General features: G+C 40.1%; 1 protein-coding gene across 1 annotated transcript in view; it reads right to left on the bottom strand.

Moving 5' to 3' along the window:
* The window catches only part of LOC147889130 (exocyst complex component EXO84B-like), a 100,374-nt gene extending 91,785 nt beyond the window's left edge, over window positions 1–8,589 (bottom strand). Inside the window, exons 1-2 of the mRNA XM_087391987.1 lie at window positions 8,444–8,589; window positions 8,157–8,254 (exon numbers count right to left, since the gene is read on the bottom strand). Of these exons, the coding sequence (XP_087248113.1) occupies window positions 8,157–8,254; window positions 8,444–8,572 (227 nt within the window). The 5' untranslated portion in view covers window positions 8,573–8,589. The remainder of the gene's footprint in view (window positions 1–8,156; window positions 8,255–8,443) is intronic.
* Between the last annotated feature and the right edge of the window lie 9,590 nt (window positions 8,590–18,179).

Below are 18,179 nucleotides of genomic sequence, written 5' to 3'. Positions count from 1 at the left end.
AACTAGCACTAATCCTTCATCTGCGCTCCCTTCATCCAGCTTGAACGCTAACCTGCTCTGATACCAAATGACACAAACTTATCCTCTTTACTACTGCAGATCACGGGAGTAGCACCATCTAAATTCCACCCAGCCAATTCCTGTTGAAGCGTAAGAACACACAGAGAAGTCGAAATCCTCGATCAGAATCATACGTGAAGCTCATCTTCTCTCTCTTACTTACCTCAACAGCCCCATCTCCCTAGATGGATCTAGATGCCACATGTCATCATCATAGGGCCTTTCCTAATGCATCTTTTCACCCCTCTCTTGGGATACATTTGATTTTCTTTGCCCCTAGGCACATTGCTTGCATTAGGCTCTTAGCCTTAGATCCACCTAGTCTGGTGCTATCAGCCCTCACCTAGGACCTTGACATTAATTCCCTCCCGATCATTTACATGAAGCGCAAATAAATATATTACAAACGTAGATCCTTAAGGGAAATGTCGACTGATTCTTCCGAGGTCATGCTACCTCGGCTAGAGCGTAACAGTCATGGTCAACCAAGCATTGCTGGCCACGGCATGGTTTGTTTTTGTAGATCTACGTGTAGGAATATAAAAGGAAGAACTAGAAACTAGAAAACTAGAAGTAAAATAAGAACAAGATTGAAAGACAAAGAAGTACCTTAAGAAGAGTGTAGACAAGACACAAGCTAGATAGATTGCAATGATGTGACCCATGAATATATGGGCCAAAGTACAAGACATAAAGCAAGAGTGCTTATGGGATAATTGTAGAGGTGCCACATGGCACACACTCAAGACACAAAGACTAGACTAGACAAATGTAGACTAGGGAAATAGTACACTTAGGGTGCACTTATCTCCAACACCCTCCTTAAGTGGACACTAGGAGTAAGACAGAAAGACAAGACTAGAAGACAGACATAAAGACTGATAGACTGAGAGACAAGACAGAAGACATGACAGACAAAGATCCTGAGACACCCCTCCTCAAGTGATATCCTCATATGGGTCCACAAGGGTAGAGACAAGATGGATCTAAAACAAAACAGAGTCAGATTGATAGACAAATAGACAGACAGACAAGACTAGATAGACAGAAGACTGACTGTAGACAAACAGAAAGACCAAGACACTAGAACCCCTTGACCTACATCATCGGTGGTCAAAGTGGTAGACAAGAAATATGAAGTAATCAGAAAGCCCACTTCTCATCATATGAGGAAGGAACAGCAAGATCTGCTGATGGAGATGTTGCGGCAACATGAGCTGAGGTAGATGCAGGGGCTGATGTAGAGGGTTTGGAGTAGCAGTCCCTCTCCCGGTGATTATCACGGCCACAAATGGTGCATGGATGAGCCTTGAAACAGTCCTTCTCCATATGATTAGTTTTGCCACAATGGGTGCAAGGCTTTCTTACCTTAGAACTTCCTTTCTTTGATAAAAATGCAGTGTCACTTACCTTTCGTTGTTGAGTTCTTTCTTCCTCTTGGAGAGCATTGATGATACCTTCAAGAGAAGGATTATTGTGATACTTGAAGGTAGTGACAAGAGTAGCATAGGTGTCAGGTAAGCTTTTGAGAAGCACAGCAATAGCAATATCTTCGGAGATGGGAGACTTTACTGATGCAAGCTGAACCATAAGACTGCGAAGATAATTGACATGAGAGGCTATAGTAGCTCCTTCCTGCATATGTAGATCAAAGAATGAGATCATAAGTGCAATCTTAGAGTTTTTAGATCGGGGTCCAAAAAGGGTATCCAAAGTGATCCATGCTTGAGGAGCAGACTGTATGTCGGAGATGTGATGAATGTAATCATCTCCAAGACCGAGCAAGATGATAGCATAGGCTTTGTCGTTCTTGGCAGTGACAACTTGCTCAATGTCGGGATCTTCGGGAGCAGCACGGTGAACAATGTCCCAAAGACCTTCTTTCATAAGATGGCACTTGATTTTGATTTGCCAAGTATGAAAGTTGGACCCATTGAATTTGTCGATAGACATGAGAGAATGAGAGGAAGAGGTCATGTGGGAAGGTCTTACCTCTTGCTAAGATGCAAAGGCACTGTCTATTCCCTTACAATATTGCAGAAGAGATCCAAGAAGCTGGTTCTCTCACCACTTTGTCAAGGCCATAGCATGTGACAGCCCATCGAAGCAGGAGGAACCAGCAGTTTGCAGATATGAGGATAACAAAAAAAAGACTGCTCAGCAAACTGAAGAGACAATGCACAGTACCTTGTAGACTCTTCAGGAGGGAGGACCTGTGGATACGTAGGGTTTGGATCATATGGCCACCAAGGCCCTACTTGCAAGGGAGAGTTTGACCGAGCTCCAATAGAAGAGCTTGTGCTGCACACTCTGAAACCATGGCTATCTATTGCTCTGTTGAGATGTCTATCCCCACCTGGCAACCAAGATATCTCACCATCTACCTCCTTTGAATCCATTGGAAGCCAAGGGCTGACCCCCAATCGTAGAGCTCCTAGACCTCCTCTATCACGGTAAGGAAGCTGACAGGTTTGGTCCACTTAATCCTAGCATTGGAGGCCGTATAGTATAAGTCCAAGGCCCTCCTGACCGCCTTTAGGCTCACTATTGAACCCTCTACATAAACGGCGGTGTCGTCTGCAAACTCCGAATCCAACAGTTCTAGAATGGGCAACCTCATCCCGGTGAGGCTTGCAGTTTGGGAGCGCAAAAAAAAGCCAAGTGCCTCCGCTAGGAAGAGGAAGAGAAAGGGGGCAGGGGGACAGCCCTGATGAACCAAGCAATCGCCCGACTGACCTCCAATAAGCATTTGACTGGAACTTCCTGCATAAAGGGCTGAGACCACTTTGATCCACTTGTCCGAGAAGCCTATCGTAGTCCGCAAGCCACTGGGAGCCTGAATTATGCTCCCTAAGGCGCTTAACAAAAGTCAAGTGCTCTCCCCCGCGCCTGAAGGATGTGGCGTTAATGGAGAGCCTGAGACTGAAGCTCCTCGCTGCTCCATTGGATCACATCTGTTACCCACAAGGCCCATCCTCCCTCCGGTGGGGTCTTGGGCTGCCGCCAAATCTCTGACTGTCTATTGTACTTCCTCCTCCTAGAGTAAGACATCTAGGATGCATACCCTTTTTTTAGGGGAGTTCTCACCAAGGTTGCTTGGGGAGTGTCAGACATCGTGGTACCTACAAGGATGCTAGTGGCTGCCCCCCTATGCATCGCCCAATCTCCTACAAAGAACCTATCCAGCCTCTCTAGGAGTCCATCATGACGATGTTGTCCAAAGGAGAAGTGGAAAGCTCCGCCTGCCACCACGGATCCCTACCACAAATCGCAAAGATAAGCGGTTTGCAGTAGCCACCACTTGTGAAACCGAAATGCAAACCGCTCTACTCCTACCTACTACGAACAATTTGTTCTAACTTCTGCTACTAAAAACATATGCTCTTGAATCAAAAGGAAATCCATCGGCCGTCCTACCTCTACCCTCTGCAACTCCTGCAAAGTATCAGATGTTGCGGATGCAATCACACATGCTCATGAAGCCCATGCACATTCCAACTTACTATGGTCGAGCTCACGGCGAGGAGGAGAGAGAAAATAGAGCTCGCATATGAGTGAGAGCTTGTACCACAACCTCGGATTTCTATGATTTGGAGGGAGGCTTGTAGGAAGAGTAGTCTATAGCAGTGTTGCATCATGAAGGAGGCGTCTGCTCCGAACTTGTCAACACATTGTTGGAGCACCCAGTAAGTAGCCTGCATGAGCTGCTTCTCGGGCCCCAAACCAATCGCTCCCACAACCATGCATGTGCCTGACCTATCCGGGAAAAAGCCAAGTTGGAAAGTAGCTGAATCACCATGGGTAAGCCACAAATCGACCCCTTGGTGACCCATCCATGACTTCATCATGTAGTACATCTGCTCTCCCATCATGCAATCGAACAAAGAAGGGGTCCACTTCTCCTCTTCGACGTAGGCAAAGTGGAAGCCCCCTAAAGGCCAAGTATGGGAACCAACCACCTCAATGGAGCCCCCCTTCTGGTGTAGCAAAATCAATACTGTCATCTATAGAGCAAGAGAATACGTTTTCAAAATCTCTAGTGGTTCCACGATCTAAGCCTTAAAACTCCTTTGCCCAAGGAAAGGCCTTCAGACCTAGAAGACAACAAGCCGCTTGACTCGAGCTTCTTCGAGGAGGCGGAATCCTCCACTAGAAAGGGGATGGCTGCGATTGGGAAGAGGAAGCCGCAGCCTCGGGGAAAGGGAAGCCTCAAACACACTCTTGCCCAAGGGATTGGGATCTGGCTCGGGTCTAGGAGAGGGGTAGGAGGAGGAAGCGGCTAAAATTGTCGCCAAGGGATGCAAAGAGGGGACATGGACAGATGGGTAGTGAGAGTGACTACAGCAGGGATAGCCGATGGAGGAGGGCGGGAAGAAGAACAAGGAGAGGGGAGACACAGTGGAAAAGGAGTCTCTCTCTCTCTCTTATTTAAAACATAAAAAGTTAAATGGCACTTTACACTTATGTCTCGTTTCTGCAAAGAGGCAAAAATACATTTCTAACTTAGAAAGCACAAGTATACTCAAACAAACTCTCTTTTGAAACTAAAAGAAAAACGGGCTATTCAGCTCCCCGCTTTTTGTTTTCAGCTTATGTTCAATCATTCTAAACAAACCTAAGGCCGAAACACCATAGATAAAAGACTTCATATCTAAGAATGTGCGAACTTTTTTCATTATTTTCCTTGGATTATACCTCTTGTGTAATAGTAAAGTGATCAAATTACTACATTGAGTGATAAAAGACTCCTTAGTTGTACAAAGGCGGGAAAATCTATGGAATTGGGAAGAAATGACTCCATATTTTGCCAAATCAGAAATGTTTGAGTCAATGTGAGGCATTTTGAGAAAGTCTAAGATCTAAGAAAACACAAGAATCCTCTCTTGAAGTGCGGTTCAGTTCACAAGAGTCACGAGGATAGATTCCTTCTCCAAAAGCTCTAGCATCTTTGTACATAAAGTCTTGAAAGTTAGGAACATCTGGTACAAATAGATCATCTATAAAACGCCTAACTTGACTAAGCTTATGTAAAATGATAGGGCAGGTATTGATAGAAATAAGACGTTGCATAAACTCAAATTCATAAGTGAAAAGATAAAAGTTTGCTAAAAAGACGGCACAATTAGTGCCCATGGGGATTCCTACAACTTGTTGAAACAAAGAATCACCTATTGTGATGTAAAGATTATCTAAAAGAAAATCTATCCAAGAGCAAACATCTTCTACACTTACTACCTTTGTGTATCTTTTCTTTTTAGAACCTATGTCATGATCTTTATTTTTTAGCCACAAAAAGTCAAAGCATAAGGCTGTTTTCTCAACTTTTAGCACTTTGCATCTATCTTTGTCAAATCTCAGCTTGAAAACTTCAGCCACTAGCTTTTTAATTCTAAACTTCAGGTCTTCCACCTCAATCTTTGTGTAAAGCGTCGTAAAATCATAGGTTTGAAGGAGAATAGGAGACTCTTTTTCCTGAATGCTTCGAGAGGAATTAAAAAATTTTACAACAGGAATCACTCCTACAGAGTCATTTAAAATCCAGCTTGAGTTCGAGGGGACATCTGCCTCTTTTAATAAGTCCCTCCAAAGTTCATGGACACTAGGCAACATGGCTTTGAAGCAGTAGCTTAGCCATTTAGAGACATTCGTCAAAGTAGTCTCACAAGCAGCTGCAATAAATCTTGGTTTTTTTGGAGTTTTGTGAAACTTCCAAGCAGCACAAAGAAAAGGTATGCTTGGATTGCAAACAAACCCAGAAGACTTGCAAAAACTCTGATGTTTTGAGATCAAATCCTTTTGAGAAACTAAGGCAGGGGTGTAAGTTTTGGCAGACCAGTTCACTTCTCTCAAAAGACATTCTAAGTAAAACTTTTTGCAAATAAAAACAAAGTTATTGGAACATTTGTCCACATAAGAAATGACAAAATTCCTATGGAATTTCCGAAGAAGAGTTTCATCTTCTTTAGAAAGATGGTTACTTTTCTTTGAGCAAATAACCGAAGGGACTTCTTCTAGTTTCAAAGCAACTTTCTTCAAAATCTTCCCTTTCCATTCTGATAAGATATTTTTAACTCCTAAACATTCTTCTAATTGCAAAACAAACTTTGAGATTCCCTTATCGGGGGCAGAAGCAGCTGACGCGCAGACTTAGGGCGGCTCCAATGACCAGTGCCAAGAGGCGCGAACAACAAGCGGCCGCTATGAGAGGCTCCACGACTACAATCAGCATGGGTGACCGGGGGCGGGGGGGGAGCTAGGAACAGAGAGAAGAAGGGGGGGGAGCGAGAGAGGAAGGGGAGAAAGCAAAGGGAAGAAGGGAGGGGAGCTGGGGGAGGAGGGGAGGGGTGCAACGGGCAGGGAGAAGCTCAAGTCCTGGGTGGGACAAGATCTCTATGCATCTTGGTCAAGGAGTAAATTCATAGTTATGCGCCATGTTATGGATACCATCAAGGGGGGGGGGATACCTCGCCAATGCCAGCAGAGCTCCATGACACAGTTTGATCTGTGTAAGCATTTTCTTTCACTTTGGTCCAGCAAGCATTGGCTCCTAGACATAGTTTTAAGCTTTCATGTTCAATCTTTTGCTACAGTTTGACTCTCTGACCTATTATATATATGAAAACACTTTCATTTTTCTTGAAGTTGGCTTTCTTTAAATATTCGATCTGATTTCACACAATTGTAAGACGACCAAGTGTCATTATTGTGTAAGGCCATATGCCATTTCATTTCTGTCATTGTGGAATTAAAAGGGCGCCAAAATAACAGTTAGCCATCACTCACTTGGCAACCATAGAAATTATAATAGCCATCCCATTCACTGTGACCATGTGTGATAGTGGTAGGAGAAATGTTTCGCAATTTGGAAGGTCATTCACCTTGACCTAAAGACCTCTTGTACAAAAGAGAATGAATACAAGAGATGACCTGAAGACGCTAACCAGGAAAGACCATGTACAAGGGATGGCATATGACCTACGGTAGAAAGATGACTTCAATTGACCCATGGTTGTATGAGTCTTTAGGTGCTATGCATTCAAGACGTCTTAGGTGCGAGCTTCAGAAGAGAGGAGTGGAGCTAAGAGAGCTTCGAGGTGTGAGAGAGCTAAGAGAGCTTCAAGGTGGTAAAGAGAGGTGTGAAAGCGCTAAGAGAGCTTCGAGGTGCAGAAAGATATGTTATAAGTTATGGTGAAGGAGTTGCGGCAGCCTTAAGAAAGTTTTTAGGGTTTTCTAAGAAGAAGGTGCCCAATGGAAGCACCTTACGATTAGCATTCCAAAAAGCATGGAATGCTTTGAACGGCACCTCACAATAAGGTGCAACCTTCGAATCAACCGTGAGTTGACTAAAGTACACGCCCTTTTGGAAGATGGAATAGGGCTCAAACATGGGTCCTTCAGACTGTGAATTGAGACTCTATGACAGCACGCAAGAAGTCTGCATCAGCTTACATCTCTTCAGGGGCAAACCCTTGTAGCCTTTGACTGCACCTAGACACACTGCTTGATAATTAAGCCTCCTTTTCCTCCAGATTATTGTCTCTAAGCCCCATATACCCAAATGGTCTTCCATCGTACAGATAGCATTAATGCATCAACAGCAGCTTCTGAATCTATAAACCAAGCAACTAACTTCCAAGCAGGGAAGCATCCCTGCTTCTAGGTGGCACAGTTTTGAAATGAGAGGGAAGTGCTTGTTTCATTAGAAACTATATACCAAGTAACCAAGATGCACAGCTCATGAGACGTGGATAATGTGTGCGCTCGCCATCATAAACATCACAAAGTTGAGAATTGTGAAAATTCTACATCCCTATATGTCCACACGGAGGAATCACAACATTGCATATCCCAGCCCTGAACCCACGGTATTGTTACATATCTTGTTTCTTGGCTTCGTGATTCGTTGAGAGACCTTCCTTGATCAACAAGGCCAAGCCTTGTCACAGGTCTTCATTAGACTAACAATTGAGACATATAGAAAGTTTAGAACTTGCTTCCTCCCAATGATACATGTGCAATGCCCAATATAAGTCCATCCTCTCACTTTGTTTGAAGGATACCATAGCATTAGATGCATACGAGACAAGAAAGCGCACCGCATAAAAGCTACATAGTTTGATAGCGCATTCATGCGCATCTCTTCAGATGACCGCTTCTTAAGTTTCAGCAACTCTGTGTGCAGCCTCCGCACTTCCTACCGTATAAACCACGTGTAATCCGATCAGACAATTCGGTGTCCTCAAGTACAAATTGGCTTTGTTGTGAGTTAGGAAGCACGATTAAAAACATTTGGACGTCGTAGCCGACGTAATGCAAGGCGCCAGGGAGGAAAAGACGTCTTTTCAGAAGGAAGTCTCCCTCCAAAGATCAAATCAGGCAATACCTTCTCGCTCTGGGGCTGACATTTTGTCCGAATAAAAGTATGGCAATCGAAATTTTCATACTGAAACTCGGTGAGTGAGAGGTTAATCTGCTGGACTGCTGAAGAGCGCCGGGGCCTGAATTCTTCCATGCAGCTACAACAACTAAGCTTTGGTAGTGTGGGTTATGTTGGTGAGCTTAACATAACCAATCCAGCACTCTAAAGTTTTCAGTATTTTGTTCGTACAAAACAGTCTATTTATCAACCCAAACTCTCTTCTTTACATTTAAGGTCAAAATTGTCTTTTCAAGACCAAGAGTACTCTACAAATACAATTGATGGACTCTCTCCGCCGAGTTCACTCTCGCAACCTCCGTTGTAGTTGCTCTCCTTTCATCATATAGATTCTAGGTTCTTGCCTCGCCACTTGCTTTGTGCCACAGATGCTTCTAACTACCTACGTGACCTTGCTTTGGCTCACCACCACCCCACCACTTGATTGCCAGCTCAGCTACGTCCTGTCCTCGTGGCTATTGAGAGTCAAAAGTTTGTACATAATCCTATACATCTGAATGTATCAAATCAAGAGCACTCCTACCTCTTAAAGTGATTCTACAAAGTTCCTTTCAAGATTCATAGAAACTAATATAAGTTGCATAATATTTCACATGTCCATAAACTAGCAAAGACTAATATTCAAGCAACATTACATGTAGATTTGGTGTACTGAGGCTATCATTTGGAATAACCTTCCTTCTTAAACACAAGTTGACATCCTTTCCACTTGTCTCTTATTATGCATTCATCTCCAATGAAGTGTACTTAGAGTCCTTCTTTGTCATTTGTCCAACTGATAATAAATTTTTGCTAAGATTTGGAACATTGAGTACATAATCAATTAATCCTTTCTTTTCACTATAGTTGTCTTAGTGTACTTTGCCTTTCATTGGATAGGATTCGATATGTTATTAGTAGCAAAAATAGCACTCTTGGTCCTTCCAATGGTTTCATTTTAGTGAGCCACTATTTGTGGCTTGTCATGTGAGATGATGCACCATTGTAAATCTACCATGGGTCTTGACCTTCCTTTTTGTGGTTGTGGACATGATAACTACATTGTGATTCAGTAAAGGTCCACATTTATTTTCCATCTTGCAGCCTCTCAATTACAATGTACATGTTGTTTCTATAGCCTTGTTCTTGTCAATTGGAATAATGACCATGACTTTGATGATCATTGCCTCCTTGTCTGAAGTTTCCTAATTGTTATTGTATTTAACACCTTGGTCATACTGCTTTGTTTTTGCATTCTCTTTCATAGTGATCAAGTTTGTAGTGCTATCTGTATTCTATTCTCCTTGGTGCATTGTTCTATTCCTTGGAAATTTAATCTATTTGAAGGGTTGCCTTGGTGTTGATGATTTCCTCTTTATTAGTGGCTAACCTGATGTTTGTTTGTTGGTATCCTTGTCATCTAATGCTTGCCATCTTATTCAATTACCTCTTCATCCTCTTTTCATCCTTGTCCTCATTTTCTTATTCATCCCCCTTGTCCTTGACAATGTTGCTTATGGGCCCACCTCATTTTTTAGCCTCTTTTCATGCATCATTGAGGTCCTCATCCCCTATCTTCTCTTTCTCGAATGCAATTTGAATGTTAGCTTAAGAATTTAGGGGTCAGGTTGCAACAAAAATTAAGAGTTGAGATTCTTGGCCACAAGTACTTACAACAATGAAGAGGTCTCAAAAGGCCTCCCTTTCTCCTTCTTTAGCCCAGTAGAAGTGATCCCTCATCTCATTTCAATACACATAATCCTCTTGTCCCATTTCAAAAGATCAGCCAGGGAGAGAAAGAAAGAAAGAGTTGTTTCGGTAAGTAAAGGGCTTTTGTCCCCATTTTGTCATTGTTATGCAAGAAGACATTTGATGGCAATCTAAGCAAAGTTTGTAAGATGAATTACAATGCTAACGAGAAGGGAAACAATGTTCATATTGAAGGACAAATTGATGTAATGGATCATACCAAGGGTTACAAGTTTATGGTTGTGAGTGTGATCACATGAGTGAGTGTGTGAACACATGTGTGTAGGTGTGCCTGATTAGGTGTGACTGATATAAGCAAAGCCTATAAGATGAATTACAATGCTAATGAGAAGGGAAACAATGTTCATATTGAAGGACAAATTGATGTAATGGATCATACCAAGGGTTACAAGGTTTATGGTTGTGAGTGTGATCACATGAGTGAGTGTGTGAACATGTGTGTGTAGGTGTGCCTGATTAGGTGTGATGGATGATGTGTCAGTCAGCAGGTGTGATTGAATGAATATAGGAGTGTGTTGTGTGATTGAGAGACATTGGTGATCTTCCTGATTGAGATGATTGTGGATCTAAATTCCACCTACTCATGGGCAGTTGCCTATATGTACTCATTCTGTGAATGAATCAGTTGCTCATTGCCTTCATACTTGTGCCATTGTCTCTAGCTCTTGTCTACCTCCATCATGCTTCCATGCTTGCACCAACATGTGGTATCAGAGCCACTCTGACCTCCATGAGCCTCTAAAGCTTCCAAAATTTCCATGTCATCATCTTCCCCATCTCTCTCCTTCTTCATGATTTCTTCCACCTTCGTTCTCGGTTTTCCTTAAGCTTGTTCTCCTAATCTAGGCGACCATTTCCCAAACCCTTTGAGCTGGAGATACCTTGTGATAGGGAAAACATATAGCTTCAAGTAATTAGAGGATAGTTTTGCCTACTGCCCGTGCTTTTTGCGTATTCTTCTTCAGGGCATCGAATTTCCTTAATTGCTCGCAGTTGGAGTTAGGCAACCCTATGAGGAGTTTGTTGTTGAAATTTGAGCCCAAATGTGTTAGTATTCGAAGAGAAATCAGCAAAAAACCAGTCGACTTTTGAGTTTTTTGCTATGGCGACCTTCTGAAAGCCAACTCAAGTAGTATGAATTTGATCCTCCAGTTCTTGACTATTTGATTTGGGGGTTTTCAGCATTACTTCCTTATGTTACATGCAATGCTGATGGTTATGTGTTCAAAACTTTGGTTACTTTGCTACTTTCACTTTGCATTGATGGCTGTTTGTCATATAAGTGAATGGATGGAGTATTTTATGGTCAAAATTTTGATTATCACTATGAAAATCATGGTCTTTGAGTCATATGTTTGGATGAAGGGCTACATTGACAACAAGGATGTAGCATACATGATGTTTGGAGATGACTTAGTGGTGTATGCAGCATATCTTATGATGTATGCAACTTCTTTGCATCTTTATCGAGATGACTATATGTTGAGCTATAAAGTTATACCATATTTCTTCGGGTGCTCTACCCTAACTTTAATGTTAAAAAGGATTGTAAGTGATAATCTTGGTTGTTCTATGATCAAAATGATATATAGTACCAAGATCGAGTATGGAATCTTCAAGAAGAATCACATGAAGACCTTCATCTACATCAATCCAAGGACTTCATCGGCAAACAACAATGAATGTGGATTTTATGGGAAGATAAGAAGATTTCTATCTATAAATGAAGAACTAGAGAAGGTTACTGCTCACACTACTCTCATTCAAGTCAACCTTGATAAGGTTGATGACACATTTGTCTTTTGAGATGTTTTGTGTGCTGAGTCAATAAGGGTTTTCTGCGTTAGGATGTCCCCCTCAAATGATTGTTAGTATTATGTGAGTTTTACCTTGTTAGACCCATGGGATTTCCCATGCATAGTCATTGTCCAGTCTTCCAATTGTATACCAAGAGACTGAATTCAGAGTGAGATCATGTTGGGATGAGGATGCCCAAATGAGTCTACTAATGCTGATGCAACTAGAGCAAGTACCAGATTGTGGATCATGAGTGTTGTCACTAGAGGTGGGCAAGCCATGAAGTTTCCCATGGACTACTGCTAGGGTATGAAGGTCATCAATTGGTGGGGGGGTATGAAGGACAAATTGATGTAATGGATCATACCAAGGGTAACAAGGTTTATGGTTGTGAGTGTGATCACATGAGTGAGTGTGTGAACCCATGTGTGTAGGTGTGCCTGATTAGGTGTGACTGATGATGTGTCAGTAGGTGTGATTGAGTGAATATAGGAGTGTGGTGTGTGATTGATGTGTCAGTCATAGTAGGTGTGATTGAGTGAATATAGGATTGTGGTGTGTGATGATGTGTCAATCAATAGGTGTGATTGAGTGAAGATAGGAGTGTGGTGTGTGATTGAGAGATTCTAGGAGACATTGGTGGTCTTCCTGATTGAGATGATTGTGGATCTAGATTCCACGTACTCATGGACAGTTGCCTATATGTACTCCATTCTATGAATGAATCAGTTGCTCATTGCCTTCATATTTGTGCCATTGTCTCTACCTCTTGTCTACCTCCATCATGCTTCCATGCTTGCACCAACACATATTCTTGACAGTATTGAATTAGTATAAAGAGCATGATCTCCCAAATTAATTAAGATAGGCCTATGGCCACACACTCTCTATGAGATTCTTGTAGTGGTATAGCAATGTGAGTATTCAATACCATGAAGCTCAGCCCCCTCATCTCCTTGGAAGAAGATTATAAATCCAAGAGTAAGTAGTGTAACCTCTCTTTTCAACCATGGTCATGGAAAAATCCTACTATAAAGCATACAAGGCATGGAATTATAAAAAAAGTGACCATACTATAGAACCTCATTGTTATGACCAAGAAGTAAGGATGCTGCCAAGTAACCCAAGAGCATGATGCATACTCTAGCAACTACCATAGTAGAGAGAAAAAGCATCTATACCCATTTGAGTGAGGTAATTAGTGATCATTAAAGTATTACTAACGCCCATCTATACCCATTTGAGTGAGGTAATTGGTGATCATTAAAGTATTACTAATGCCAAGCAAAGCACTTAATGTTGTTGCCATGGTACACTTATTGAGTCAAGGTCATGTCCTAGTGGCTTGGGAAAAACTAGCTTGCTCTATTGCTTGTAGATATCAGCTTTTAAATGCAAGGCTATCTTCACAAGTCACTTATTTCCTTAGAATTTGCTCTATTTAACAATAAAACAAAAAGCCTTGATGGCCCAAGATACGATAGAGCTAGACAAAGATCGTGCTTTGATAGAAAACTAATGCTCCCTAGTGGCTCAAAACCTTGCAGCTTTTGAAGACCCTTATCCTATTTCAAGGTTGTCACCTTAACACTCCTTCATTAATACAATATGCAGTGCATATGATTGCATGATTTCTAGGTATATGGAGGTTTGCTACCCATTAAAGTTTTCCAACCTAGTGCAATAGCTCAATGGTACCTCTATCATTTCTATAAGTATTGAGGGTTGTCGTCTTATTGTTTAATGTTCCTATTTGCACAAGCCAAAACAAGTTAGCTACAACTCAAAACAATTTAACCTAGATCTTGAAACGATTGGACACAACTTGAAACAACTAGACTCAAACCCCAAAAGAATTGAACTCAAAACTAGGGAAAAGTGAATTTACCTCCAACAAGTGAACCTAGATTTTGAAATAGGTGAGCCTGGAATCCTGAATGAGTGAACCGAAAATTTGGAACAATTGGACTTGGAACTCTAAAAAAGTGACCAAAACCTAGAACAAAGACTATAAAATTGAACCTAGAACCCACAATAAGTGAGTAAAAGTTGAACCAAGTGAATCCAAAACTTGGAATGAGTGAACTCAAAACTTGAAACTTAGACTAGAACTAGAGTTGAGCAAACCCATAAGTCGGCACCTAAAATATGTGAAACTCAAACCTAAAACAAGTAACTCATAGGAAAAGTCATAGCATGGTACATAGAATAAGTGGTTTTACAATCCAAAAATTGAAAGCCAAAATAAGAGAACTAGAACCTTGAATATGAAACCTAAATCACATTAATATAGCTAGCTCTTGGACCCCATGAACCCAACAACAATCTAGAACTCAAGCAAGTATGCAATCAAGACTCTTCTCTTCTTAGTGTAAATATAAGGTCATACAAGCTAAAGTATAAGTATGTGTCTACATGGGTGCATACATGAGCGTGTTCGTGTGTGTGCGCATGTGTGTTTCCTATCAAACCACTTCTCTAGTTACAAAACTAACTTTACAATTGCTTATTATCATAACCAAAATCCAAGTGTATCAAATCGCAAACATATGATAATGCCCTTCTTACATAATCAAAAATGAGAGTCATCCTTCATTTCATCTCATTTTCAACACAAAATCCGTATTAATTTTCATTTTTATAGCTCAATGCAATATTAATAGTAAGATTACTCTAAAGTGGTAAAACAGTCTCCAATAATTTGCAACAATTACATTCATTATGCAAGGACTTTTCCTCCTATATAATAAGTCAATAACCTAGATCGGGGGATTCAATTGCACATAACTATGAAATATGAATTCCACAAAAAGATGCCCACCTTTCTTCCTCCAATGATAAAACTAGAAAGCTACTTTTAACTTCAAAATGCATGTTGCTTCCATACTCTTTTACTCTAAGGTAAAATAAGTCAACCAAAAAGACATCACAGTACAAAACTTGACTTTCTACCCAGAATCTGTAGAAAGTCCATCAAAAGCAATATTCTCTAGATCACATATCTTCTTCCCTCTATTGACAATTTTATGCCAAATATTCATATTACAAATTTAGTAGAAAAGTATGTCAACTCACCTGCATGCATCCACACACACAAACATGTTAGAACATGCAACCTACACAATGTGGGATTGTAACCTCCAACATCAGCACACAATTGTTATCCATGTTTTTCCATTAGATATGAAATATTTAGATACTTGTACTTTTGGCTTTTAACATTTACTAGGTAGTCTCATTGATCCAAATGAAAATTACAAAGTGTAAAAATATTTCTAATCTCTCTAGCTTAATCTTTCCCTCGAGCTTAATAGTGTAACCTCTATATTATCAAGCAAAATTAAGCATACCATCATGCTAACATGAAAAATAGTTGATGCAAGAAGACTTTTTAAGACATAAAATCCACCATGAGTTGTTCAATTTATCTCTATTCTATGACCATGCCTAGGTTAAAAGTATATCTCCCTGCATGATACATCATCAATTATTGTGTTCTTTTATATTCTACAACTATGCTTATGTCGAAAGCACATTTATCATTACATGGTCCATGAAGAAATTTAAAAGTACAGAAATCCACCGTTGGTCATTCAACATAATTATTTTCTTTGAATTTATGTGTGGGTCAAAAAACACATATTTAGGCTTCATCAATCATCAATACGTACTCCTACTATGGTATTTTATGAACTTGTTTGTGCGTAATGTATTTAGCAATGTAGTAAACGATGTTTTATCCTATGCAAAAAAACAAGTCCAAATAATGTAGTAGATCTTTAAAAAAACTTGATGTTAAAACAAGAGAGGTAGCATATAAAGGGCATATACTCAAGGCTTGGTGTGTTATGGCTTTTGGTGAGACACTGTTTAGTGTCCAATTGAATGTACTTCAGTAGAATAGGTTCAATATCCTTTATGCTTTGTTCATGAGAACAACTACATCTAGCATTCCATAAAGTCGTGGTCCATGGGGATGGAAGTATACAAAGACAAACCTAGTGAATCAACATAAAATCCAAGATCCAATATCATATGCATAGGTATGTCTTCCAATATTAAAAACCAGTCCAAGAAATTCTCCTTTGAAAAATTGGTAAAGGGCAAAGAACCTTGTTACACTGGAGAAATATACATAAGATGGTCACTTTCTTATCATAAGTGAGGTGTATACATATAGGCTCATATGTTTTCCAAGTTTCACTACAACTATTGACATAAGTGAGGTGTATGCAAGCTCATATGTTTTCCAAGTTTCGCTCATAAGCTCGTCGTTTTCTTGTCATAAGTGAGGTGTATGCACGGTCATATGTTTCCCAAGTTTCACTACAACCACCATTGACATCATTATTAATGCTTTTTTTACAAAAATTACATTGAATTTTTTTTCCAAACTTTGGGAAGCATCATAATTACCTTTGATATTAGCATTGATAAGAAAACATCAAAATTAACGTTGGAAATATCGTTGGTATTTATGTCAATATAACTGAGTTTTTGACAAACATAGCAATGTTCATATAGACAACGTCTTCAAAGGTTACAAATTTTCTTAAGGTCTTATTTTTGACATTTATTGCACTGATAATGTCAATGTTGGTAACATATTGTCGATGATAATATCAATGGTACTAAAAAATCCCAAAGTGTTATCAATGAAAATATCGATGGTGTTGTTTTAAATTTTTTAAAGGGTAGATTAGGGCTTGGCTAAGCCCTAATCTTCCCTTTTGTATAAATGTTTATATTACACTATAGTGGCCATTTTATATGGTTTACATTATTTGAGTATAGAATCTCCTATAACATTGTTTGTTTGAGTACAAAATCTTCCTGTTCTAGCCTACTAATATCTATATCCTATATACAAGGTTCTAGTTAGATTCGCTACTCCCATCCTCCTCGTGATCGTGCTTCCGTCACGTTCATCTTCATTCCCATCACCATCCCCTCATATTTCTTCTCCACCTCCTTGTTCCTCTTGGTGGGTTAATCCAAGTATTCATCTCCATCCTCCTATTCAGACACCACACATGTTAGAAGTTAGTATATCTTATAGTTTTTCAATTCGAGCATTTGAAAATAAATGGGTGTAGTAAGGGCTTACATTCTTTTAAACCCCTCCATTCAATCCTCCACTTGCCATCCATCATAGAACCAAAGAAAACATTACATTTTAAATTTAGAATGCAAGTTCATATAAAAAGAGATGTGACCTTCGCTTTAAAAAAGAGAAGGTGAAGGGAAAATACATCCTTCCTTCTTCAACTCAGTCTCCTCTCTACTTCTTGGAAGAATCCAATCACAACTTCTCTTCTTTTGCCTCTTGGCCCTTATTCTATGTCTTGGTTCTTCTACCTCTAGAGACAAAAGCACAATAGTTGTGACTTGGTCCTGCCATTAACAGATAATGACCAGGAAGGGAAAGGGGAAGGAAAAGGGATTCATGCAGGGAGATAAAATTGTTATGGGAAGTTTGAGAGCACACATTTTGTATAATCATCCTCATGAGTCAATGTTGAACCAAGGATATTGAAACACTCTAAGGGAAGATCACAAGCCATAAGAGCAACAGAATAGAAGCATTGAAGAGGAGGATGCATTAAATGAGGATGAAATAATGCAGGACATGATAAACACTTACTTTGATGCTCCTTCACGTGAAAATGAAAGAGACAAAGATGTCAAAGTGATTAGGGAGGACAACATGCATCCTAAATAGGAGATCTTGCAGTGTGAAGCAAGCACATGTTATATGAAGAGGCAAGCAAATCTTGTCTTGTAGCCATTCTTCTAATCTTGAATTTACAAGCAACTTATGGATGGTCAAAGACACTAGAATTTCATCCCTCTTTCGATAAGAGTTCTTATGTATTCCAAACTATATTTCCATGCACGTACTTGCAATTTGTTGCTATGAATTCATTGAATGGATCAATGTCTTAGGTTACTTCAAAAAATACTTCCAAAAGGAAATACAATGCCTGACTCAATAAATGACGTAAAGAAAATGCTTGCATCATTACGAATTGACTACAAGTCAATTCATGCATGTCACAATGATTGCATCATTTACATAGGAACATATGAGCACTCTACAACTTGTCCATAATGTGGTGCATCTTGATACTGACAA

This window comes from Dipteris shenzhenensis, chromosome 20, assembly GCF_047967505.1.
Source record: "Dipteris shenzhenensis isolate YYH24624 ecotype China chromosome 20, Dip_SZ_1.0, whole genome shotgun sequence".
In the NCBI taxonomy this organism is placed as follows: Eukaryota; Viridiplantae; Streptophyta; class Polypodiopsida; order Gleicheniales; family Dipteridaceae; genus Dipteris; species Dipteris shenzhenensis.
The sequence above is the reverse complement of the archived record's forward strand: the minus strand, read 5'-3'. Positions and strand labels throughout refer to the sequence as shown.